The 27,970-nt window shown below is 37.5% G+C and overlaps 1 protein-coding gene across 8 annotated transcripts in view; it reads left to right on the plus strand.

Moving 5' to 3' along the window:
* The window catches only part of LOC128701306 (sedoheptulokinase), a 116,503-nt gene extending 89,782 nt beyond the window's left edge, over window positions 1–26,721 (plus strand). For 7 of the 8 annotated variants that reach the window (XM_070100395.1, XM_070100391.1, XM_070100394.1 and 4 more), the window contains 4 exons: window positions 4,006–4,180; window positions 4,802–4,997; window positions 17,568–17,794; window positions 17,968–26,721. In XM_070100395.1, the coding sequence (XP_069956496.1) occupies window positions 4,006–4,180; window positions 4,802–4,997; window positions 17,568–17,757 (561 nt within the window). In that variant the 3' untranslated portion in view covers window positions 17,758–17,794; window positions 17,968–26,721. The remainder of the gene's footprint in view (window positions 1–4,005; window positions 4,181–4,801; window positions 4,998–17,567; window positions 17,795–17,967) is intronic. The other variant, XR_011394024.1, reaches the window with a different exon arrangement.
* The last annotated feature ends 1,249 nt before the right edge of the window (window positions 26,722–27,970 follow it).

The following is a 27,970-nucleotide window of genomic DNA, read 5'->3' on the forward strand; positions in this document are numbered from 1 at the left end:
TACAATTCATAAATCTGAAGGTTACTTTTTATTTTACAGTTACCTAATGCTCTTTGTTAAGGAAGGAATGACAGTGGATATATCAAGTGTTTGGTTCACTTGTAACCGTGGTCTCTTTGGCTTTAAGAATGACAGGTATACTCTCCAGGTATAGATAGTGGTTCACTGGTAACCATGGTCTCTTAACCCTTTCAGGGTTTCGGCCATACTAGTATGGCTTACGCGTCAGTGTCCATGACGTACTAGTACTCTTAAATTCTAGAGCCTTCAAATCTAGTGAGAGAAAGCTGGTAGGCCTACATATGAAAGAATGGGTCTATGTGGTCAGTGTGCGCAGTATAAAAAAAATCCTGCAGCCCACAGTGCGTAATGAGAAAAAAAAAACTTTGACCGTGTTTTTGGATTAAAACAGCGACTTTGCACTATATTTTCATATGGTATTTATTGTTGTATTCTAGTTTTCCTGGTCTCATTGTATAGAATGGAAGATATATTACAGAAATTGAGATGATTTTGACTGGTTTTACAATGAAAAGTACCTTGAAATTGAGCTCAAAGTAGCAGAAATGTTCGATTTTTACCAAAGGTCAAAAGTAAACAAATCATGCTAAGCGTTCAATACATGTCAACTGGTGAGTCTGATGTTCTTTCACAAGTGCGCCGATATTATTTATAGCATTTCTAAACTAATGCAGTAGTCTGCATAACAGTAAATCTTATTTTTTTGTGAGAATAAAAATTCAAAGTGGAAAGCAAAAGAAATGTAAGAGGGGCCTGGGGACATGACTAATGAACAGAGGAAATGTTATTTTAGTGCCAGGAATGTCTTTCTTGTTTATTCTGGACTCTGTTTGGAAATTGGCATCTTTTGAAATTTGTGTGAAATTGGCAAAATTGCTAAATTCTGACCACTCTATTGGATAGTTGAAATCGGTAAATTGGTGGTTTCTTGTACTCATTCGATAGAAAAAATGGAATTCTAGCGAAATAGTTATGATTTTTGTCAACTAGTACATTGGAATTGGCCGAAAATAGGGCTCAAAGTGGGCAAAATCGCCGATGCGTAAACGTCATCGAGACCGCAAACTTCATGAGAGCATAATTCCGTAAGTTTTCCATCAAATTTCATACTTTTGGTGTCATTATCATCGAGAAAAGATTCTCTATCTTTTCATAAGAAAAATAATTTATTTTTTTTGAAATTTGGGGGACCCTGAGAACAGTTACATTGAGGGCGTTCTTCCTACTTCCTGGACCAATAGTCTCATTGTGCCTATCCCTAAGCCCCAACAGCCTGATACATTTAGGCCGATCTCCTTAACTAGTTGTCTTTGTAAAACTTTTGAAAGAATGATGCTTAACAGACTGTACTACAGAATCAGACATCAACTTTCCCCCTACCTCTATGGGTTCATGAAAGGTAAAAGTGTGCAGAACTGTATTTCCACCTTTCTCACTGCACACACCTCTACTAGTTTTACCACTTTTCTTGATCTAAAATCTGCATTTGATATTGCGAACAGAACCATTATACTACATGAACTAGCCAAAATGAATATTGGTGGTAGCTTACTCTGCTGGATAATAGGATACCTGTCAAATAGAGTATCCTCTGTCCTTTACCAAGGCTTCAGAAGTGATTCTAAAGAAATGTCTTTAGGTACACCGCAGGGAGGAGTTCTTAGTCCCATGCTATTTAATATTCTGATTAATGCTCTCCTAAATGCTCTACCTGCCTCACCTAAACATATAGCTATAAGCTATGCTGATGATATCATGATCCATACAACAGGGCATAAGAAGATGAATACCATTCTTAATGAAGTTCAAGCAATTTGTAATCGACTAGGCCTCATAATATCTTCCTCTAAAACTAAGATATTAACAAGCAAACGACATCCCCCACCCATCTATTTGCAGGGTGAAATCATTAGCTACGTTAAAACTTACAGATATCTTGGTGTAGATGTACCCTTTAACAAATCCACTATACCACAACTAAACAAGAAATGTAAAGCTAGGCTAAATGCTCTCAAAGCTGTTGCTGGCTACAATCCCAACTATGGTGCTAATGTGAGAATCGTGAGAATGATGTACATAGCCTATGTTAGGTCCTTAATTGATTATGCTGCTCCCATGTTGATATTAGCTAGAGAAAGTTCTCTCCGACCCTTGGAGTTAATGCAAAATGAAGCTCTCAGGATTATTCTTGGCTGTCCCAGATCTGCAAAAGTTCTTAACATGAGGAAGGAGCTTGGTATTTCTAGTATCAGTGATAGGATTGTTGAAATTAACACTGTACTCGGTATTAGAATGTTGAGAAACGAACCAGACACTGTCACAGTGAATCTTACCAAGTGTCTAGAGGTAAATACACACAGATCTAAATGGATTGTGAAAACGTGCAATTGCATTAAGTTTTATAACCTGCATGAACTGTATCACTGTAGGCAACAAGAGCATTTCACCCCTCCATGGAAGATGTGTTCATTTAATATCACATACCTACAAGTCCCTCCCAAGAAGCTCATTGCTAGTAATCCCTTCCTTAAATCTCTTGTTAGAGCAACTGCTCAAGAAGAAATTTTTCGCCTAGCTGGTAGTAATAAGTTATCACAAGTTATATACACTGATGGATCTAAACAGGAGTCTTCTGGCAGGGCTGCATCTGCTCTTGTTGCCACCTCCCTAGTTAAGAACGATAATAAATTTGTTGAGTTAGGCATAAGAATTAACAACTGGGCGTCTACACTGCAAACTGAATTGTTTGCAATCCTAATGGCGCTAAAGCTAACCTATGACACTGAGCTTGACTCTATCATCATTACTGATTCTATGTCATCATTGAAGGCTCTTGGCTCATATAATGACTCCAACAACATGCTCATTGGGGAAGCCAGGTATAGATACTCAAAAATTAGGGACAAAGGAATTAATGTACAATTGCTATGGATCCCATCACACATTGGATTACTCCTTCATGATAAAGTTGATATGTTAGCCAAGAAGAGTATCGAGAAGGAGAATGTAGAATATAACTTTGGTATAACTGTGTCTAGCATTAGGAATAATATTAGGAGAGAAGTAAATAATGAAAATGATTGTTATAGGAATGCAGTTAGAAGCCTGAGTAGATCTATAACCCACTATGATAACATGAACGTAGATAAGTATGTTTATGGAGCAACTTGCAATGTGAACAGACTGACTGATGTTGTAGTGGCCAGGCTTAGGCTTGGTTACAAGTACTTCTGGCAGTTTGGGAGACACACAGATGATGATCAAACTAAATGTAAATTATGTGATCAGGCATATGGTCACTCTCTTGAACACTATGTGCTTAATTGTCCACTTATTGAGGAATACAGAGACAGACAGTATAATAACCTATGTGACATGTCAAGATATCTTATTAATGAAAATAAGATACCAGATATACTAAGCAAATTTCCTAAATTTGCTTGTAACAGATAAGTGAACTATAGATATGTAGATATAAATCCATATGTATTCCTGTTAACCCTTTGGGGCCTAGTTCCTAGGCCTTTTGTGTATCCATATGCTCTCGCGCTACCGTCCACAGGATGGATATGGGGTGCACAATAAACTAGCCACTTCGGTGGCAAAATCTAAAAAAAAAAAAAAATGAGAACAAGTCTCTGAGAGGGTCTGTGGACCTTGAAAAGGTTAAGCTTTGAATGTTTTTGGTTTATTTTATAAACTTCCTTGCAAAGTAAGCTACTGCACATTTTATAAAAAAAATATCATTCAGTGAAGAAAGGAGCTAAATTTTAATGCTAATGACCATGCAGTTGATAGTCATAATCATTAGTTATGGTCACTAGAGAGGAGTATTGCAGGGAAATACTGGGTGAATGCTAGGATTGTCCTTTTATTTAGTATTTAAAAGGTAACAAAAATTTTTTTTATTTTTAATAGTGTTTTGAAGAATCATGTGGCTAATATTGCATCTTGACCATGAAATTCTGCTATCTTTCATATTAGGACTTTGTGCCAGCAGAGAAGCCACCATCTACCCCTCATCCAATTGAGTACTTTCCCTTCTTTGACAACTCTTACTTGGCTGTTGCTGCTTCACTAAATGGTGGAAATGCTTTGGCAGCATTTGTTCGAACATTGCAGCAGTGGAGTCTTGATCTTGGCTTTCAGGTTCCACAATGTAAGTTTCAACATCATTTATACCCATCCATAGTAGTGATTGTAAGCGTCAAGAAAAAATTGGACAGCTGATTATGTAATTAGCAATGTTGATCATAGACATTTGGAATAATTTAAAAAGATTTCCCATTCTATTTTTCATAAATATCATAAATCAATTTATTGTAAAATAGCTTCTATACCAGTTCAACTACTGTATATATTATGGTTTCCTAGGTAGCTATGATGACAAACATTAGAGAATATCTACATTACCAGTCAAAAGACGAGTAAAAGGTGGCTCCAAGATCTAAAAGTTACCTCAAAAAGCAAAAATACTCTAGGTAATTAAATTTACATTTGTGAATAACATGAAAATTTTGTAGTCTTTTATTTAACATGAAAATGCATTTTGTCTATGAAATTGAATTTTTGCTTTTTACAAATTTAAATTATGTATTTTATGCATTTAGAAAGTATGTATAATGATGAATCAACTGGAGTGCAGTATAAGCTATTTTTCTATGTTACTATGGTACTAGTAGTTAAGTGTATTGTGTTATCACTACTTGCCTTGGTTGGGTAGCCGCATCTAAAATATTTCCATATCCTCTTACTAACTCCTGTATTGTTTTCATTTTAGCAAAAATCTGGCAGAGGGTTCTTGAGCTTGGGGGAGACCAACAGAGCAAGTCTTCTTTGGCTATTAAACCTTTAATATTTGGAGAGCGTCACACCCCACAAGAAAATGCTTCCGTAACTAATATTGACCTGGGTAATGTGTCGCTGGGAAAAGTTACCCGTTCACTGTGTAAGGGAGTCATAACCAACATACACAGGTATGATGCAGCTTACACAGAGATGTCTTAACATGTATAGAGTAGAACTTCTGGAGGCAGTTGTCAGAGATAAATCCTCTAGTTCCCAGGAAAATATTTAAACATTTAATATATTGGCTGTTTCTCACCAAAATGGTGTTAGCCCTCCCCAAAAAGGACACACATTAACCATTACTTATTCTTTGTTTGGATGTGGATAATGAAGCTAAGGTTAGAATGATATGTATTAGAGAAGGACATTATTGCTCAGTAAAAGTAAGTTGTAGACAGGAGTACAGTGGACCCCCGGTTAACGATATTTTTTCACTCCAGAAGTATGTTCAGGTGCCAGTACTGACCGAATTTTTTCCCATAAGAAATATTGTGAAGTAGATTAGTCCATTTCAGACCCCCAAACATACACGTACAAACGCACTTACATAAATACACTTACATAATTGGTCGCATTCGGAGGTAATCGTTATGCGGGGGTCCACTGTATATGATGTCACCATAGATGTATAACTTATTTATAAACTGAGTTGTAAAAAAGTGAATGCTAGGGTATTGGAGAGAGGTGTGGAATTAAAAGATAAAGAATTTGATACAGTGTGAGAGTTGTCACAGTTGCTCTTGGCTGATGACCCCATTCATAATAATAATAATAATAATAATAATAATGAGGGAAAAAAGGTGAGTGGTGCGTTGAGGTATATGTGGAGTCAAAAAACGTTATCTATGGAGGCAAAGAAGGGAATGTATGAAAGTATAGTAGTACCAACACTCTTATATGGGTGTGAAGCTTGGGTGGTAAATGCAGCAGCGAGGAGACAGTTGGAGGCAGTGGAGATGTCCTGTTTAAGGGCAATGTGTGGTGTAAATATTATGCAGAAAATTTGGAGTGTGGAAATTAGGAAAAGGTGTGGAGTTAATAAAAGTATTAGTCAGAGGGCAGAAGAGGGGTTGTTGAGGTGGTTTGGTCATTTAGAGAGAAAGGATCAAAGTAGAATGACATGGAAAGCATATAAATCTATAGGGAAAGGAAGGCGGGGTAGGGGTCGTCCTCGAAAGGGTTGGAGAGAGGGGGTAAAGGAGGTTTTGTGGGCAAGGGGCTTGGACTTCCAGCAAGCGTGCGTGAGCATGTTAGATAGGAGTGAATGGAGACGAATGGTACTTGGGACCTGACGATCTGTTGGAGTGTGAGCAGGGTAATATTTAGTGAAGGGATTCAGGGAATTCAGGGGGATAAGTCTGTTGAGTGTACCTGGTAAAGTGTATGGTAGAGTTATAATTGAAAGAATTAAGAGTAAGACGGAGAATAGGATAGCAGATGAACAAGGAGGCTTTAGGAAAGGTAGGGGGTGTGTGGACCAGGTGTTTACAGTGAAACATATAAGTGAACAGTATTTAGATAAGGCTAAAGAGGTCTTTGTGGCATTTATGGATTTGGAAAAGGCGTATGACAGGGTGGATAGGGGGGCAATGTGGCAGATGTTGCAAGTGTATGGTGTAGGAGGTAGGTTACTGAAAGCAGTGAAGAGTTTTTACAAGGATAGTGAGGCTCAAGTTAGAGTATGTAGAAAAGAGGGAAATTTTTTCCCAGTAAAAGTAGGCCTTAGACAAGGATGTGTGATGTCACCGTGGTTGTTTAATATATTTATAGATGGGGTTGTAAGAGAAGTAAATGCGAGGGTCTTGGCAAGAGGCGTGGAGTTAAAAGATAAAGAATCACACACAGGGTGGGAGTTGTCACAGCTGCTCTTTGCTGATGACACTGTGCTCTTGGGAGATTCTGAAGAGAAGCTGCAGAGATTGGTGGATGAATTTGGTAGGGTGTGCAAAAGAAGAAAATTAAAGGTGAATACAGGAAAGAGTAAGGTTATGAGGATAACAAAAAGATTAGGTGATGAAAGATTGAATATCAGATTGGAGGGAGAGAGTATGGAGGAGGTGAACGTATTCAGATATTTGGGAGTGGACGTGTCAGCGGATGGGTCTATGAAAGATGAGGTGAATCATAGAATTGATGAGGGAAAAAGAGTGAGTGGTGCACTTAGGAGTCTGTGGAGACAGAGAACTTTGTCCTTGGAGGCAAAGAGGGGAATGTATGAGAGTATAGTTTTACCAACGCTCTTATATGGGTGTGAAGCATGGGTGATGAATGTTGCAGCGAGGAGAAGGCTGGAGGCAGTGGAGATGTCATGTCTGAGGGCAATGTGTGGTGTGAATATAATGCAGAGAATTCGTAGTTTGGAAGTTAGGAGGAGGTGCGGGATTACCAAAACTGTTGTCCAGAGGGCTGAGGAAGGGTTGTTGAGGTGGTTCGGACATGTAGAGAGAATGGAGCGAAACAGAATAACTTCAAGAGTGTATCAGTCTGTAGTGGAAGGAAGGCGGGGTAGGGGTCGGCCTAGGAAGGGTTGGAGGGAGGGGGTAAAGGAGGTTTTGTGTGCGAGGGGCTTGGACTTCCAGCAGGCATGCGTGAGCGTGTTTGATAGGAGTGAATGGAGACAAATGGTTTTTAATACTTGACGTGCTGTTGGAGTGTGAGCAAAGTAACATTTATGAAGGGATTCAGGGAAACCGGCAGGCCGGACTTGAGTCCTGGAGATGGGAAGTACAGTGCCTGCACTCTGAAGGAGGGGTGTTAATGTTGCAGTTTAAAAACTGTAGTGTAAAGCACCCTTCTGGCAAGACAGTGATGGAGTGAATGATGGTGAAAGTTTTTCTTTTTCGGGCCACCCTGCCTTGGTGGGAATCGGCCAGTGTGATAATAAAAAAAAAAAAAATTCAGGGAAACTGGTTATTTTCATATAGTCGGACTTGAGTCCTGGAAATGGGAAGTACAATGCCTGCACTTTAAAGGAGGGGTTTGGGATATTGGCAGTTTGGAGGGATATGTTGTGTATCTTTATATGTGTATGCTTCTAGACTGTTGTATTCTGAGCACCTCTGCAAAAACAGTGATAATGTGCGAGTGTGGTGAAAGTGTTGAATGATGATGAAAGTATTTTCTTTTTGGGGATTTTCTTTCTTTTTTGGGTCACCCTGCCTCGGTGGGAGACGGCCGACTTGTTGAAAAAAAAAAAATAATAATAATAGTAGGTTGGTAGACAGCAGCCATTCGGGGAGGTACTACCGTCCTACCAAGTGAGTGTAAAAAGGAAGCCTGTATTTGTTTGACATGATGGTAGGATTGCTGGTGTCTTTTTTTCTGTCTCATAAACATGCAAGATTTCAGGTATGTCTTGCTATTTCTACTTACACTTAGGTCACACTACACATACATGTACACTTTTATGTACATACACACTCATCTGAGTTTTCTTTGATTTTATCTTAATAGTTCTTTTTCTTAGTGCTTTTCATTTCATATCCACGGGGAAGTGGAATAAAAATCTTTCCTTCATAAGCCATGTGTGTTGTAAAAGCCAACTAAAATGCCGGGAACAATGGGCTAGTAACCCCTTTTCCCGTATTGCTTACTAAAAAGAAAAAGAAGAAAAACCGTCAAACTGGGATGTTTGAATGTACGTGGTTGTTGTGCAAATGATAAGAAAGAGATGGTTGTGGATGTTATGAATGAGAAAAAGCTGGATGTCCTGGCTTTAAGTGAAACAAAGATGAAGGGGATAGGAGAATTTCAGTGGGGATTATGTCAGGGGTTTCAAATAGAGTTAGAGCTAAAGAAGGAGTAGCAATAATGTTGAAGGATAAGTTATGGCAGGAAAAGAGGGAATGTAAAGGTATAAATTCAAAGATTATGTGGTGTAAAATAAGGGTTGGATGTGAAAAGTGGGTTATGGTAAGTGTTTAGGCACTTGGAGAAGAGAAAAGTGTAGAGGAGAGAGAGAGAGATTTTGGAAAATGTTGAGTGAGTGCATGGGGAGTTTTGAACCAAGTGAGAGAGTACTTTTGGTTGGGGATCTCAATGCTAAAGTGGGTAAAAATGTTGTGGAGGGAGTAGTAGGTAAATTTGAGGTGCCAGGGGTAATGAAAATAGGGAGCCTGTAATTGAGCTATGTGTAGAAAGAGGTTTGGTAATAAGTAATACATATTTTATGAAAAAGAGGATAAATAAGTATACAAGGAATGATATAGCATGTAATGAAAGTAGTTTGTTAGATTATGTATTGGTGGATAAAAGGTTGATGGGTAGGCTTCAGGATGTACATGTTTATAGAGAGGCAACAGGTATATCAGATCATTATTTAGTTGTAGATACAGTTAGAGTAAGAGGTAGATGGGACAAAAGGACAATGGCTGGACAGTAAAGTTTTAATATATTAGGAAATACTGTACTATACACTGTACTTCTTAACCCTTTCAAGGTCCTTGCCATAGTACTGTGGCTTTGTGCTCAAGGTCCTTGCCATAAAATGTTTGGAGAACCTTTACGGCACACATAAGTGTGATAAAAATAACCTCATTTACTGGGAACTCTTAAAGTTCCTTAACCTCTACTCCCTAGAATGCAGGTGGGAAAGATACATGATTATATACACTTGGAAAATCCTAGAGGGATTAATACCAAACTTGCACATGAAAATCACTCCCTGTGTAAGTAAAAGACTTGGCACATGATGCAACATCCCCCCAATGAAAAGCAGGGGCTCCACTAGCACAATAAGAGACAATACAATAAGTGTCAGGGCCCAAGACTGTTCACCTGCCTACCAGTATACATAAGAGGAATTATCTTTTGTATGCTGTTTTCAAGAAGGCACTGGACAGACACCTAAAGTCAGTACCTGACCAGCCAGGCTGTGGTTCGTATGTCAGGTTGCGCGCGGCCAACACAGTAACAGTCTGGTTGATCAGGCCCTGATCCACCATGAGGCCTGGTCACAGACTGGGCCATGGAGGCATTGACCCCCCAAAACCCTCTCCAGGTATAGTAATATGACTTTGAGCTCAAGGTCCTTGCCATAGTACTATGGCTTTGAGCTCAGGGTGCTTTCCATAGTACTACTATGGCTTTGGGCTCAGGGTTCTTGCTGTAGAACTACGTGATGAGCTCAACTCATTCAGAAAAGCTGAGTGGTAAATTTTAGTGTAGATATGAAAGAATGGGTCTATGCAGTGGGTGTGCACCATATAAAAAAAAAAATCCTGCCCCACGCGGTGCATGATGGAAAACAAAACTGTGACCGTGTGTATGGCTTAAAATAGCAACTTTGCAGTGTATTTTCAGCTCATTTTTATGGTTTTATTCTCAGTTTCTTGGTATCAATGGACAGAATGGAAGATATATTACGAAATAGAGATGATTTTGAGTGGTTTCAGGACTGGAAGTAACTTGAAAGTGAGGTCAAAGAAATGGAAATATTTGATTTTTGCAGATACTCCAGAGGACACAGATCACATCACTCGTCCAATATGCTTCCATCTGGTCATTCTGATACAAGGCCACGAATGCACTGACATTATTTATACAATTATTACAATAATGCAGTAGTCTGCATAATAGTAAATCTTTTTTTTTTTTCTGTGTGTTTGTGAATAAAAATTGAAAATGGAAAGCAAGTGTAATATAGGAGAGGCCTGGGGATGTAACTAATGAACAGAGGGAATGTTGTTTTAGTGTCAGGAATGTGTACATTGTTTATTCTGAACCCTGTTTTGAAACTGGGAATTTTTTAATTTTGTGAAATTGACCAAATTACTGATTTCTGATCAATTTATTGGGTAATTGAAATAGTTAAATGGGCAGTTTCATATGCTCAGTTGATAGAATGGAAGGCATACCAGTGAAATAGATAAGAGTTTGGTTGACTGGAACAATGGAATTCGTCTAAAATAGGACTCAAAGTGGGCAAAATTGCCAGTGTGTAAATATCACTGAGACTGCTAAGTTTGAGAGAGCATAATTCTCTAAGTTTTTCATCAAATTTCATACTTTTGGTGTCATTACCTTCAGAAAAAGATTCTTCAAGTTCACAAGAATAATTTTTTTTTTTTGACCCTGTGAACAAGTTTCAGATTGGGGTCTGGACTCTGAAAGGGTTAAAGGGAGGTGCCTTAATCTGATGTCTCAAATTTCCCTGGTACTGTATGGCCCCTTCAAATTTAGTGCTCTCCCGGGAATTTAATAATACTGTACTATATGCAAAGCAACCACTGTGAAAGAATAGTGAAATTCCATGTGCTTTCATGACTTCTCACATTATCAAGGAACTGAAAATACAATAGTACATCAAAGGAAGGCATATAACAGGTCAAGACTACACCTCACCATCATATCCCATACTATATGTACTATATGTAAAGGCCATATTTGCTTCATTCGGAAAAGAAATATTCAAATGAATATTTTATTTATAACAATTGAAAAGCATTTCTCATATTAAAACATAATTTCTTATACACCTACCATCCGACGTACGACCTGCTCGACTTACGACCACTCGACTTACGACCGTGTTTTTTATGCCAAATTTCTGGGAAATAAACAACTATTTGTGTTGCACACAGTGTTTATCCTAAACCTTACAGTATAAAATACAGTACTAACAACATAAAAAGTAAAGTAAAACATGAAATACCAAAATAAAACAATAAAATAAAGTCATTACAAAAATGTTTTGTTGATATTCAGTAGTAAAGTTCGACTTACGACCATTTCGACTTACGACCGGTTTCTCGGAACCGAACTCGGTCGTAAGTCGGATGGTAGGTGTATTTGTGTTGTACGCAGTGTTTATCCTAAACCTTACAGTATAAAATACAGTACTAACAACATAAAAAGTAAAGTAAAACATGAAATACCAAAATAAAACAATAAAATAAAGCCATTACAAAAATGTTTTGTTGATATTCAGTAGTAAAGTTCGACTTACGACCGGTTTCTCGGAACCGAACTCGGTCGTAAGTAGGATGGTATCTGAACTGAAAAGTAGGAATTCTGGTTGAGTGATGGATTTCATAAGTTGTTATTCAGTTTTTCTTTTTCATACAATATGTGTAGTATTGTGATATAATACCATAATCTTTTCTGTTTTTTTCAACTTTTTCTTCTTTCAACAAACTGACCATATTCCACCGAGGCTGGGTGGCCCAAAAGGAAAAAAACGAAAGTTTCTCCTTTTAAATTTATATATACGGAAGAAGGGGTTGCTAGCCCCTTGCTCCCGGCACTTTAGTCGCCTCTTATAACATGCATGGCTTATGGAGGAAGAATTCTGTTCCACTTCCCCATGGAGATAAGCTAAAATAAAGAAGAACAAGAAATAGTAAGAAGATAGAAGAAAATCCTGAGGGGTGTGTATATATGTGCTTGTACATGTATGTGTAGTATGACCTAAGTGTAAGGAGAAGTAGCAAGATGTACCTGAAATCTTGCATGTATATGAGACAGAAAAAAGACACCAGCAATCCTACCATCATGTAAAACAATTACAAGCTTTCATTTTACCCTCACTTGACAGGATGGTAGTACCTCCCTGGGTGGTTGCTGTCTACCAACCTACTACTTAGTTTCAACTTTTTATAACAAACATTAACAAATGCAACTCTTAACTCTTAAGTTGTTGGTCAAGTAAATCTACATTAGTGGGATCACTGTTGGTGTCATGGATTTAGGCATAAATCATTGCGCTCTCAAATTTGGTTTAGTGGTAAATTTGGTATAGACATGAAAAAATGAGTCTGTGCAGTGGGTGTGCACTGTATAAAAAAAATCCTGCCTTACACTGCATGATGGGAACAACAACACATCTGACTCTGTGCCTAGGTTAAAATATCACCTTTGGGGCAACTTTTAGGATGATTTTAATGGTTTTATTGGCTGTTTCTTGGTGCCAGTGTATAGACTAGGATATATATTAGTGTAATGGACAAGATTTGGGTTTGTTTAAAAACCAAAGTGGCCTGAAATAAGCATAAAATTTGCAAGAAATTGTAGCGTTTGAGTGATTTTTCAGACCACCCTGATCTGTTTTATGATTTTTTTTTTTAATAAGTTTGCTTCAGTTATTGGGATGGCTTAAACCATGACCAAGCATTCTTGATTATGGTTTATTAGCATAATTAGGAAAACTAATTTTGTGTGTTGATGGATTCAGTACGGAGGGCAACTGTTATTAGATAAGAGTGACTGGTTTGGGGGCAGGTGGTTTTATGACTTGAGAGTGAGAGCAAGGTAACATTTGTAAAGGGATTCAGGGAAACCCAGGCTTGAATTCCGGACGTGGGGAGTACAGTGCCTGCACCCTGAAGAAGAGGTGGGGCATCTGAGCTGTGGTGTAGGCATTCCTCTGGCAAGACAGTGATATTGAGTGATGGTGAATATGTTTCTTCTTCTTTTTGGTCACCTTACCTTGATGGGAGATGGCCAATGTATTAAAAAAAAAAAAAAAGGGAAAGGCTGCTTTATTGGCTGGAATATCTACTCTGTTTGCTTTGGACTGTTTTTAATTTAAAATTGTTCAAAATAGTGTACAATTGGATAAATTACCCACTTCCAGGTGCTTAATAATGTTATGATTGTTGAGTGGGCAGTTTCTGTGAACTTTGGGTAAATTGGAAGGCATGATAATGAAATAGCTAGGAACTGGGTCATTTTTGAGCCTTAAATGGGCAAAATTGATAAGTAAGGTTATTCAGATATACACAAATACAATTACATAGGTTATCATTCATAGCAGCATATGTGTAGAGAACCTGGGATAACCCTAAAAAGTCAGACAGAGTGACTTATTTCCATTGGGATCCTTTTACCTTTATTTTTTTTTTTTCTTTCAACAAGTCGGCCGTCTCCCACCGAGGCAGGGTGACCCAAAAAAGAAAGAAAATCCCCAAAAAGAAAATACTTTCATCATCATTCAATACTTTCACCACACTCACACATTATCACTGTTTTTGCAGAGGTGCTCAGAATACAACAGTTTAGAAGCATATACATATAAAGATACACAACATATCCCTCCAAACTGCCAATATCCCAAACCCCTCCTTTAAAGTGCAGGCATTGTACTTCCCATTTCCAGGACTCAAGTCCGACTATATGAAAAAACCGGTTTCCCTGAATCCCTTCACTAAATATTAACCTGCTCACACTCCAACAGATCGTCAGGTCCCAAGTATCATTCGTCTCCATTCACTCCTATCTAACACGCTCATGCATGCTTGCTGGAAGTCCAAGCCCCTCGCCCACAAAACCTCCTTTACCCCCTCTTTCCAACTCTTTCGAGGACGACCCGTACCCCTCCTTCCTTCCCCTATAGATTTATATGCTTTCCATGTTATTCTACTTTGATCCATTCTCTCTAAATGACCAAACCACCTCAACAACCCCTCTTCTGCCCTCTGACTAATGTTTTTATTAACTCCACACCTTCTCCTAATTTCCACACTCCGTATTTTCTGCATAATATTTACATCACACATTGCCCTTAGACAGGACATCTCCACTGCCTCCAAGAGTCTCCTCGCTGCTGCATTTACCACCCAAGCTTCACATCCATCTAAGAGTGTTGGTACTACTATACTTTCATACATTGCCTTCTTTGCCTCCATAGATAACGTTTTTTGACTCCACATATACCTCAACGCACCACTCACCTTTTTTCCCTCATCAATTCTATGATTAACCTCATCCTTCATAAATCCATCCGCCGACACATCAACTCCCAAGTATCTGAAAACATTCACTTCTTCCATACTCCTCCTCCCCAATTTGATATCCAATTTTTCTTTATCTAAATCATTTGATACCCTCATCACCTTACTCTTTTCTATGTTCACTTTCAACTTTCTACCTTTACACACATTCTCAAACTCATCCACTAACCTTTGCAATTTTTCTTTAGAATCTCCCATAAGCACAGTATCATCAGCAAAAAGTAACTGTGTCAATTCCCATTTTGAATTTGATTCCCCATAATTTAATCCCACCCCTCTCCCGAACACCCTAGCATTTACTTCCTTTACAACCCCATCTATAAATATATTAAACAACCATGGTGACATTACACATCCCTGTCTAAGACCTACTTTTACCGGGAAGTATTCTCCACTATCCTCATAAAAGCTCTTTACAGCATTTAGTAACTTACCACCTATTCCATATACTTGAAACATCTGCCACATTGCTCCTCTATCCACTCTATCATATGCCTTTTCTAAATCCATAAATGCAATAAAAACTTCCCTACCTTTATCTAAATACTGTTCACATATATGCTTCAATGTAAACACTTGATCTACACATCCCCTACACACTCTGAAGCCTCCCTGCTCATCCACAATCCTACATTCTGTCTTACCTCTAATTCTTTCAGTTATAACCCTACCATATACTTTTCCTGGTATACTCAGTAAACTTATTCCTCTATAATTTTTACAATCTCTTTTGTCCCCTTTCCCTTTATATAAAGGGACTATACATGCTCTCCGCCAATCCCTAGGTACCTTCCCCTCTTTCATACATTTATTAAACAAAAGTACCAACCACTCCAACACTATATACCCCCAGCTTTTAACATTTCTGTCATGATCCCATCAGTTCCAGCTGCTTTACCCCCTTTCATTCTACGTAATGCCTCACTTACCTCCACCACACTTACATTCTGCTTTTCTTCACTCCTAAAAGATGGTATACCTCCTTGACCAGTGCATGAAATTACAGTCTCCCTTTCTTCCTCAACATTTAAAAGTTCCTCAAAATATTCTCGCCATCTACCTAATACCTCCCTCTCCCCATTTACTAACTCCCCTACTCTGTTTTTAACTGACAAATCCATACTTTCCCTAGGCTTTCTTAACTTGTTTAACTCCCTCCAAAATTTTTTCTTATTTTCATTAAAATTTCTTGACAGTGCCTCTCCCACTCTATCATCTGCTCTCCTTTTGCACTCTCTCACCACTCTCTTCACCTTTCTTTTACTCTCCATATACTCTGCTCTTCTTATAACACTTCTGCTTTGTAAAAACCTCTTATAAGCTACCTTTTTCTCTTTTATCACACCCTTTACTTCATCATTCCACCAATCACTCCTCTTTCCTCCTGCCCCCACCCTCCTATAACCACAAGCTTCTGCCCCACATTCTAATACTGCATTTTTAAAACTATTCCAACCCTCTTCAACCCCCGCACTACTCATCTTTGCACTAGCCCACCTTTCTGCCAATAGTCGCTTATATCTCGCCCGAACTTCCTCCTCCCTTAGTTTATACACTTTCACCTCCCTCTTACTTGTTGTTGCCACCTTCCTCTTTTCCCATCTACCTCTTACTCTAACTGTAGCTACAACTAAATAATGATCCGATATATCAGTTGCCCCTCTATAAACATGTACATCCTGGAGCCTACCCATCAACCTTTTATCCACCAATACATAATCTAACAAACTACTTTCATTACACATAGCTCAATTAAAGACATTTACCCCTGGCACCCCAAATTTACCTACTACTCCCTCCATAACATTTTTACCCACTTTAGCATTGAAATCCCCAACCACCATTACTCTCACACTTGATTCAAAACTCCCCATGCATTCACTCAACATTTCCCAGAATCTCTCTCTCTCCTCGATACTTCTCTCTTCTCCAGGTGCATACACGCTTACTATAACCCACTTTTCACATCCAATCTTTATTTTACTCCACATAATCCTTGAATTTATACATTTGTAGTCCCTCTTTTCCTGCCATAGCTTACCCTTCAACATTATTGCTACTCCTTCTTTAGCTCTAACTCTATTTGAAACCCCTGACCTAATCCCATTTATTCCTCTCCATTGAAACTCTCCCACCCCCTTCAGCTTTGTTTCACTTAAAGCCAGGACATCCAGTTTCTTCTCATTCATAACATCCACAATCATCTCTTTCTTATCATTTGCACAACATCCACGCACATTCAGACTTCCCACTTTGACAATTTTCTTCTTCTTATTCTTTTTAGTAATCTTTACAGGAAAAGGGGTTACTAGCCCATTGTTCCTGGCATTTTAGTTGACTTTTACAACATGCATGGCTTACCCAGGAAAGATTCTTATTCCACTTCCCCATGGATATAAAAGGAAAAGTAATAAGACCAAGAACTATTAAGATAAAATCAAAGAAAACTCAGATGAGTGTGTATAAATAAATGTGTACATGTATGTGCAGTGTGACCCAAGTGTAAGTAGAAGTAGCAAGACATGCCTGTAATCTTGCATATTTATGAGACAGACAAAAGACACCAGCAATCCTACCATCATGTAAAACAATTACAGGCTTTCGTTTTACACTCACTTGGCAGGACGGTAGTACCTCCCTGGGTGGTTGCTGTCTACCAACCTACTACCTTATTATTATAATATAAAGGTTATAACATATTATTACTATTATTATTATGACGTTGCTTAGTGTTCCCCGAACTTCAACTTTGTGCCTCCATAATTCTATGAATATTGCATCAGATTTTATATTTTTGTCCTATTACCTTTATGAAAAGATTCTCTAACATGTTAGATTAATTTTTTTTTGTTTCAAAAATGCTGACACAGGAGTGCCTCTCAATTTGGAGGCTGCTGACAGTTTAGGGGTTAAAACATTAATTTTTGTGTGTATACAGGTAATTTAAAGACTAACACTACTGCTCCGTAGCATGATGCCACGCTCGATCCTCGTTGAAAATGGCATTACAAGTATAATTGGGGGCGGTTCAGCCCTTGCCAGGAATCCTATTCTACTGCAAGAGCTAGAAGAAATGTATGATCTACCTGTCTCACTAGACTCAAGAGGTGATGCTGCCTATGGGTCTGCCTTGGCAGCCATTAATTCAAAGAAGCCTTGAGAGCATTGTTTTTGTGGAATTTATAAGTTGAAGAAAGGTAAGGCATGTGTTTTATTATATTGAACATAAGATGGGGATGTACTGAGATAAATTTGCTTGTATTAGCCAACTGGATAGTGGTAGACATGTATTTTACATTTATTGACAGACTATGAATTTATGCAACACAAATCAGGAGATATAATTAACAAAGGATTACTTTCATTGCAGAATGAAATGTGAAGGTGCTACCTGGGATTGCATATTCTGCCTATTCTTTTGTCTTAAATCATCTTTCTGTCTCTACTGTGTTTGAGGTAATTATGTAGGAGACCTCAGGAAAGGAATTCTTCACTCTGAATCCAGTCAAGCAAGAAGTCTTTAGAAACTGCCTTCAGGCTTGCTTCCTTACATTTTCAGCTTTTAAAGTTATTAATGATTTGTTTGATTTTGACTTGTGCTTGTAAAGTTAGCTATGACTAATAGACCTTAAAAATTGTCTCACTAGCTAGACTATATTATAAACTGATCACTTTGAGCCATATGTCTTGCATATAATTTAGACTTTAATCTCCTGAAAACTAAGGTTTTGTTTGTGCTGCAAGTTCAGCCCAGTGAATCAATAAAATTGAGTTTAGTTCATCATTGATTCTACTGTTAACTCGGTTTTTTAGGCATGAAATTAGGTATACTGAATTTTCAACCAATGTTCCAGTATTTTGTGATCTTTTTATTATTCATAGCTAAGGTTCTTGGTGCTACAAATATTTTTCTTTCTGAAATTTAAATTTCTAGTGGACCCAGCTTATTGTGAATCATTTTAAAACAGTTCCTTACATTTTTTATAGTATTAGCCTTACAGACTATGTGAATATTTATCTTTATTTTTCTTTTTTACATCAAGTTTTCTTTGTTACTGGCCAATTCTACTTATAGTGTCATGAGTACTTTACTGATCCCTTTGTTTTGCTTTTGTGTACTTTTCTCATATGCTTTATTATTCCTGTTACACCTCACATAGTTGTGATGTAGTAGAGTTTAAAGAAGTAGAATAAGATCTCAGCTAGTGAAAGAAATACAGCATATAGACAACAGAATGGTCGATATACACAAGTGCAGAGCAAAACTTTTATCAAATTACCATTTGCCTGTACAGCACTCTTTTTTGAGGTCATTGACTTGAAAAAAAAAAGTCGGTTGCACAAGTAAAACATCATCTCAATAAAAGTTTTGCTTTGCATCAGTTTCCCTTTCAAGCAATATCTTACTTAACAAGGACTGTTGAGCCTCAGAAAGCTACCTAACAATAACGGGATGTCTGCATAAGATATCTTGACAGTGATACCTTCCCTCAGAATACCCTATGGAAATATTCGTCTGCCATATAAAGAATCTTACAGTATTTTTCCATTGGTATAAATCATTCATATAAATACCATTTGCCACTAATGCAGTTTGTGTTCTTTCAGCTTGATGTTAAAAGATCTGATTTAGTGGCTTCATTCAAAATCAGTTTGTATCTTAAGGTGATGTGATGGGAAACAAGGTAAGGGAAAGCATTCTGCTTTATATTTCTAATGGAATTGCTATATTATTAAAGAAAATTTGAAATACTCGGTACGATTACCAGATTTAATACAAAGATAGTAAATCATAAGCTACTCTTGTTAACCTTCATGGATATCAACGTATAGATTAAGATCAAAGAATGAAGTGCAAACCAAATTTGAATCCTTGATGCCTTAAGCAGTGTGTGTCTGTGTGTATGCAGTTGCTCGCTGCCCCTGCTTATGTGCAAATGTTGAAACGTGTATAAATACACTTTGTGTATAAAGAGTACTTTCAAATGTGTAAATATTTAATGTTTTACTGTGCATACAATAACATGCAGTAATAAAATATTTAACTAGGTAAACGTATTGTTAATTTTAGAGTGTAACTCGCTGTACTTGGATTAATGTCATAAATATTGACTGGTGAAAAATTGAGAAACCACTGGGACATAAAAAATGAAAGAGGCAGAAAGAGATTGGCATGTTTTGCCTTGGTCATATCTGCTAAACATCTACTAAAGAGGGTGTATGAGGTCAAAAAAATACCTGTTCCAGAATTCTGTAATTAATGTGTGGAGATACCCATAAATAGATATGCTCTAGTTCCTAGTTTCAAGCAGAAGTGACATTTAATGGTCTTTATGGTAAATTAGCGTTGTAGATAAACTTAGCAAGTGGAGCAAAAGGTGGATGATAGTTTTTCAATGTAAATCAGCATCATGTAGTGAAAAATGGAAGTAAAAATAGGTCACATGAAGAATACAGATTTTGACGAAATGTATGAATTGCTTACCATGGTAAATGTGAAAGATAAAATGAATATTAAAAAATCACTTACAAAATCACATACTCTATCAGAAAAGGACATGAGGAATACTAAATATAAAGTTAGTGTGTAGAGTATTTACAGAAAAGGATACCTTAAATGAAGCAGATTTGAACCTTTAATGGCAAATGAAAGTAAAGTAAAGAATAACAAGCCTGTCTGCCTTGGAAAATTTGTGTGATTTCATTCATATTCATTCATATAGTTTATTTGGACATGACACATAGTTGTACAAAGAATTATAGTAGTTGGGTGTATATGCCAAAAACCCCTTGTATGCAGAGCATTATGGGCAGGCTTAAAATTAACTTGAAATTAACAAGCAATGAAAGAAACCAAACCATACCACGGGCGGGGATAGAACCCACGATCAGAGAGTCTCAAAACTCAAGACTGTCGCGTTAGCCACTGGACTGTCTGATCATGGGTTTTATCCCCGCCCATGGTATGGTTTGCTTGCAATCGTGTCATTACGATTTCATGAGTCAAGCAATGAAAGGTTCAGTGGTAAAAGTTACTGTAAACAATTTACAATAAGAAGTACAATTGAGTGTTTGAAACAATGAAATTTGAACATTTCGATATTGAAGCATTATAGTTGTGCAAATTTGTCGCATTACAATGTATAACAAACAAGATGATCAATTTACTGTATGTTGTCTTGAAGTTTTAAGATTTAAGTAATTGGGAGAATTATTGGTAATGTTAAATATTGAGTGTTGATTATTTAGTCCTGGGCAAGTAAGTGGTTTCTTTTTAGAAGAGTCTTAAAGGAAGTGGCAGACAGATAGAAAATGGGAAACATTGTTCCAGTAATGAAAAAATTCTCTATATTGATTTCATTTATTTTGACTTCAAAATGTTATTCAATAGTTTTCCCATGAGACTGATTTTGAAAATACAATAAATAATATAAATAAACTATTAAAAAGTTTTATGAATGATTTTCTGTATGAAATGAAAATGCAAACAGTGGCAATGGGATAAAATAACTGTGGGAATTGTGGCCAGCAATAAAATTTAACTAATAAAATTTTTAATTTATGTAACTAATTGCCAGAAGGAATAAACAAATGCTGTATATATATGTAAGTACAATACATCCTCATGGTTAATCCAGAAATCTTATGCAAAATAAGTAATAAATTATTGCAGAGCCCTGTAAGGAAACTGGATAAAGTGAGCAGATAGTGATCAAGATGATTGAATTAAATTTGGATAAGTCACCAGACAAATTATTCTTTAGATAGTATGTGAATTGGGAAATGAGTTATGAAGAAGAGACATAAAAAGGTACATTGAGGGGTATATAAAAGTTACGTGAAAATATATTAAGAATGTGTCTTATCAACAAGGAGAATAAGAGGTCATTATTGTTAACCGTGAAAAGTGGTGCCTAAAGAAAGTTTGTTTACAAATCATTGTAGAATACTGTACTGGAATGAGATAGAGAATAAAAAGGTACAATATCATGACTGAGAGAATACACACATAGAAGACTGAAACTTGTGACAGTGTTTCAGTCTGACTTGGAATATTAACTAGTGATTAATTAACCCTCTCACTGTTGGTGACATATAGGTACGGCTTACAAGCCAGTGTCAGTGATGTATTAATACGCCAAAATTCTAGCGGCTTCAAATCTAGTGGGAGAAAGCCGGTAGACCTACATGTGAGAGAATGGGTCTGTGTGGTCACTGTGTGCAGTATAAAAAAAACCCTGCTGCACACAGTGTATAATGAGAAAAAAACTCCAAAGGTATATTACAGAAATAGAGATGATATTGATTAGTTTCATGATGAAAAGTACCTTGAAGTTGAGCTCAAAGTAGCAGAAATGTTTGACTTTTGCCAATGCTCGAGAGGAAACATATGAAGTCACCATCGAATACGTGTCCAACTGGCCAGTCTAATGCGCAGTCATGAATGGGTTGACATTACTTGTACAATTATTACAATAATGCAGTTGTCTGCATAACAGTAAATTCCATTTTTTGTGTGAATAAAAATTCAAAATGGAGAGCAAGAGTAATATAAGAGGGGCCTGGAGTCATGAGCAAAGAACAGAGAAAATGTTATTTAGTGCCAGGAATGTCTGCATTGTTTATTCTGGACCCTATTTTGAAATTGGCATCTTTTGAAATTTGTGTGAAACTGACCAAATTGCCAATTTCTGACTATTTTATTGGGTAGTTGAAATCGGTTAATTAGCGGTTTCTTGTACTTAATAGAAAAAATGGAGTTCTAGCGAAATAGCTATGAGTTTGGTTGATTGGAACAATGGAATTGGCCAAAAATAGGGCAAAATCTCCGATGTGTATATATCACCGAGACCTCTAACTTCGCAAGAGTGTAATGCCGTAAGTTTCTAACAAATTTCGTACTTTTGGTGTCATTACCATCGGGAAAAGATTCTCTATCATTTCATAAGAAAAAATAATTTTTTTTTGTAAAGTCTTCGACACTGAGAACAAGTTTGTGAGCAGGGGTCTCGACAGTGAAAGGGTTAATGGTCCAGGTTGGATCGAAACATTGTCAAAAGTTTGTCTTGTATGTGCGGGTTATTTGTTCATTGTTCTGGAATGAGATAACAAAAGGGTGGTACAGTAGTATATAACAATGGTACAATTATTGGCAACTTAAATTCTATAACAAGTAAAACATTGAAGGCATGCCAACATGAGTATAGCTCTGTAACTACTAATTGGGAAGCCAGTAGGTAATCACAAGTGTCAAAAATAATCTAATGGGTCATTATACATGTGTTCTGACATGGGATAAGTTCAACAGTTTGAACACAAACTGTAGACATGTTATCATTACAGTGGACCCCCGACATTCGATGCATTTTAATGCAAAAATTTCGCCTCGACATTCGATGGAAAACCCGACATTCGATACGATTCGTACGAGACGTGTCCACATGTGGCCTGAACTGCCCCGTGTGTGCCAGTGTTTACAAGCCAGCCAGTGTGCGCACATCTAAGGATACATTCGGTACATTCCATATTATCACTGTTTTTGGTGCTTGTTTCTGCAAAATAAGTAACCATGGGCCCCAAGAAAGCTTCTAGTGCCAACCCTTCGAGAAAAAAGATGCTAATGACTATTGAAATGAAGAAAGAGATAATTGCAAAGTACGAAAGTGGAATGTGTGTGTCGGAGCTGGCCAGGTTGTATAGTAAACCCCAATCAACCATCTCTGCTATAGTGAGCAGGAAAATGGCAATCAAGGAAGCTGTTGTTGCAAAAGGTGCAACTTTGTTTTGGAAGCAGAGATCGCTAGTGTTAGAAGATGTTGAGAGACTGTTATTGGTGTGGATAAATGAAAAACAGATAGCAGGAGATAGCATCTCTCAAGCGATCATTTGTGAAAAGGCTAGGCAGTTGCATGATGATTTGGTAAAGAAATTGCCTGCAACTAGTGGTTATGTGAGTGAATTTAAGGCCAGCAAAGGTTGGTTTGAAAGATTTAAGAATCGTAGTGGCATACACAGTGTGGTAAGGCATGGTGAGGCTGCCAGTTCGGACCACAAAGCGGCTGAAAAATATGTGCATGAATTCAAGGAGTACATAGAGGCTGAAGGATTGAAACCTGAACAAGTGTTTAATTGTGACGAAACAGGCCTGTTTTGGAAGAAATTGCCAAGCAGGACCTACATTACTCAGGAGGAAAAGGCACTCCCAGGACATAAGCCTCTGAAAGACAGGCTTGCTCTTCTGATGTGTGCCAATGCTAGTGGTGATTGCAAAGTGAAACCTTTATTGGTGTATCACTCAGAAACTCCCAGAGCGTTCAGGCAAAAGAATATCCTCAAGGCTAATTTGTGTGTGCTGTGGAGGGCAAACAGTAAGGCATGGGTCACTAGGGACTTTTTCTGTGACTGGTTACACCATGCATTTGCCCCCATTGTGAAAAATTACCTAATTGAAAAGAAATTAGACCTTAAGTGCCTCCTGGTATTAGACTATGCCCCTGGTCATCTAACAGACTTGGCAGAGCGACTTTCTGGGGACATGAGCTTCATTAAGGTCAAGTTTTTGCCTCCTAATACCACTCCTCTCCTGCAGCCCATGGACCAGCAGGTCATTTCCAACTTCAAGAAACTGTACACAAAAGCTATGTTTTAAAAGTGTTTTGTAGTGACCACAGAAACTCAACTGACTCTAAAAGAGTTTTGGAAGGATCTCTTTAATATCCTCAATTGTATAAACCTTATAGGTAAGGCTTGGGAGGAAGTGACTAAGAGGACCTTGAACTCTTCTTGGAAAAAACTGTGGCCAGAATGTGTAGACAAAAGGGATTTTGAAGGGTTTGAGGCTAACCCTGAGAATCCTGTGCCAGTTGAGGAATCCATTGTCGCATTGGGGAAGTCCTTGGGGTTGGAGGTTAGTGGGGAGGATGTGGAAGAGTTGGTGGAGGAGGACAATGATGAACTAACCACTGATGAGCTGCTAGATCATCTTCAACAGCAAGAGGCCAGACCTGAGGAAACTGCTTCGGAGGAGGAGATAAAGAAATTGAAGAAGTTGCCTACTTCAAAGATTAAGGAAATGTGTGCAAAGTGGCTTGAAGTGCAAACCTTTTTTGATGAAAATCACCCTGACACAGCTACTGCAAGCCGTGTTGGCAACCTGTACACTGACAATGTTGTGAACCACTTTAGGAAAGTCATAAAGGAACGAGAGGTACAGGCTTCTATAGACAGATATGTTGTGCGACAGAAGTCCAGTGACTCTCAAGCTGGTCCTAGTGGCATTAAAAGAAGAAGGGACGTAACCCCGGAAAAAGACTTGATACCTCAAGTCCTAATGGAAGGGGATTCCCCTTCTAAACACTAACACCATCCACACTCTCCCCTCCTCCTATCCCATCAATCATCACCAGATCTTCATTAAAGGTAAGTGTCAATTATTCTATTGTTATTAATCTATTGTTATTGTTGTTATTGTAATTATTCTATTGCATTAAACTTAATATTTCATGTGGTAAATTTTTTTTTTCATACTTTTGGGTGTCTTGCATGGGGAAAATTAATTCGACTTTCGATATTTTCAACATTCGATGAGCTCTCAGGAACGGATTAATATCGAATGTCGAGGGTCCCCTGTATATCATAAATTGTAGTGTAATTTGCAGTTTACTATAATTACTCCAAAATGTTAGAAGTTGTACAATGTTAAAACAAAGTGTACATATAAGATGGACACTAGTACTCTTTTGAAATTGTTATAAATGCATTCCTTGGGATATGAAGGTACTAGTTATTTATACAGGAGAAGGGGTAACTAACCCCTTGCTCCCATTAACAATAATATATAATGTATGTAATTGGTCTTTATCCTAGGTAGTAGGTTGGTAGACAGCAACCGCCCAGGGAGGTACTACCGTCCTGCCAAGTGAGTGTAAAATGAAAGCCTGTAATTGTTTTACATGATGGTAGGATTGCTGGTGTCTTTTTATTGTCTCATACACATGCAAGATTTCAGGTATGTCTTGCTACTTCTACTTACACTTAGGTTACACTTCACATACATGTACAAGCTATATACACACACCCCTCTGGGTTTTCTTCTATTTTCTTTCTAGTTCTTGTTCTTGTTTATTTCTTCTTACCTCCATGGGGAAGTGGAACAGAATTCTTCCTCCGTAAGCCATGCGTGTTGTAAGAGGCGACTAAAATGCCGGGAGCAAGGGGCTAGTAACCCCTTCTCCTGTATATATTACTAAATGTAAAAGGAGAAACTTTGGTTTTTTCTTTTGGGCCACCCCGCCTCGGTGGGATACGGCCGGTGTGTTGAAAGAGAGAAAGAAATTGGTCTTTATGTAGCAAGTTTATATCTGATAAAATATAGATATCTTTTATCATGCAAGGAAGCAAATTTGGTAACCAACTTGGATTCATAAAGTGAGGGCATTATGTTGTGGGAAGAAAGCACAGCTATTATATAAAAGTAATTCAAACAGCAGTATAAGAAATTTCACTTCTGCTATAGAAAACAAATTATGTTTTCACAAAAGCAGTAAATGAATTGTGTAAAGTAAAAAAAAAAAATTGTCTGGGCACTACAAGAGATTTGTGCACTGGGGAACCTTGATGTTCCTTCAGAGAGCATGACACATTGATTACATATAATACAATGATGAACTTGTGAATATTATAAGTATTTTACTGTGTGGAAAAAAATACATTGTTTTGTATAGTCTGTTGTATGTACAGTATATATAATGATGCTATGTTTGCATCACAAGGTTAGAAGATTGCAACTTGTTTACGTCATAGAGATTGTTTATATTTTTTTACCAAGTTTCTTGTTTTCCTCTATTTTTTATGCTGTGCAAATTTAAAAACAAGAATTAAAATACACCTGACCACCGGGTAGACTTAGGTTTTGCCCCCATGCCAGGCTTAAGAGTTAACTAAAGTAATTCAGAGTAATACACAAAGCTCTTATAATTAACTATCATTCTTTTCATTCATTTCTGTTTTGAATGTGTGTGTATGCAGCATTCTTTCTCAGTAATAAGAATGAAATAAATACAAAAACTGTACTTCAACAGTTTAGTTTCTCTGTATTCTATAATAAACTTTTAGCACAGTGCTACCTATTCTATAGTGTAATTCCAGATTTGACCCCATTTTGTTTATTTATATCTAGTCAAAGTCAAAAATATAAAGTGAATGAACAATTTTGGTAAGGGGAAAATAAAAAGAAAGACCTCTTGCTAATACAGTTTGGCCATCACTAATTTGGCATCATTGGGACCTGTAGTGTGCCAGATTAGTGAGTTTGCCGGACTACAGAGTGGTTAGGTTAGAATACACTTAATTAACCTATCAATAGAGACTTTCTGTTACATCGTCCTCATTTTCATCACTGCTTTTTCCTGCACTGGCTTGCTGCTGTGGACTTACAACCATCTGCACAGTTTTTGAGTCAGTATAATGATGAAATTTGAAACTATGCTAGCCGAAATTAGTGCCGGATTACTGATGGCCAACCTGTAGTACTGTAGTATACCCTTCTTATAATGGACTTCTGTTAGACTCTGGAAATATGGAACAAAATCTACTGGGTTAATTGATTTGGAAACTATGGGGGAAGTCTGTTAGCTGTAGAATTGATAAATTAGACACATGTGCAACATTTGGGTATCTTAATGAGGAAATGTTTTGCCACATTGTGGCTTCATCAAAGGAGAATGGTGAAGAACAGGAGAAGTTTGAGGTAATCAGTCCCTCAGTCTTGAAGGACTGATTACCTTTAGCTGTGAGGAACTGAGAGACTGATTACCTCAAACTTCTCCTGTTCTTCACCATTCTCCTTTGTATGGACTGATGAAGCCACTGTGTGGCAAAACATTTCCTCATTAAAGATACCCAAATGTTGCACATGTGTCTAATTTATCAACTTGTCGGTTCTCTGAACCATTCATCTACATACCTGTAGAATTGTTTATCATCACAGCAAAACAGTCTACAATTGCCATTACTGCCCCCCCCCCCTTTCTCCCTTAGTCTATTATATGGAAGGTTTACTGGTACTATAATGATCTTGAATGGTCTCCACACTTCACGTGATGACTCAGTTTCTACCGGTAATGTGCTATATTCAGTACAAATTTCTGCTTTTATGCAAACCCCCAAGCCCAGCACTACTTGATTTATTAACAATGTCCTATATATCTTTAAATATCATTCTGGATAGGTGTGTATTAACTTTTATAAATGAAGAAATTAGAGAAAGAAAATAGATTTTGGTATTGGAAATCCACTGAGCATACATGTATTTTAAAAAATCCATTGGCTGATTTTCAGCTTGTCTTTCTCAAAGTCAAAAGAAAATGGGCACC

The sequence above is a fragment of the Cherax quadricarinatus genome, chromosome 72, assembly GCF_038502225.1.
Source record: "Cherax quadricarinatus isolate ZL_2023a chromosome 72, ASM3850222v1, whole genome shotgun sequence".
Taxonomy (NCBI): Eukaryota; Metazoa; Arthropoda; class Malacostraca; order Decapoda; family Parastacidae; genus Cherax; species Cherax quadricarinatus.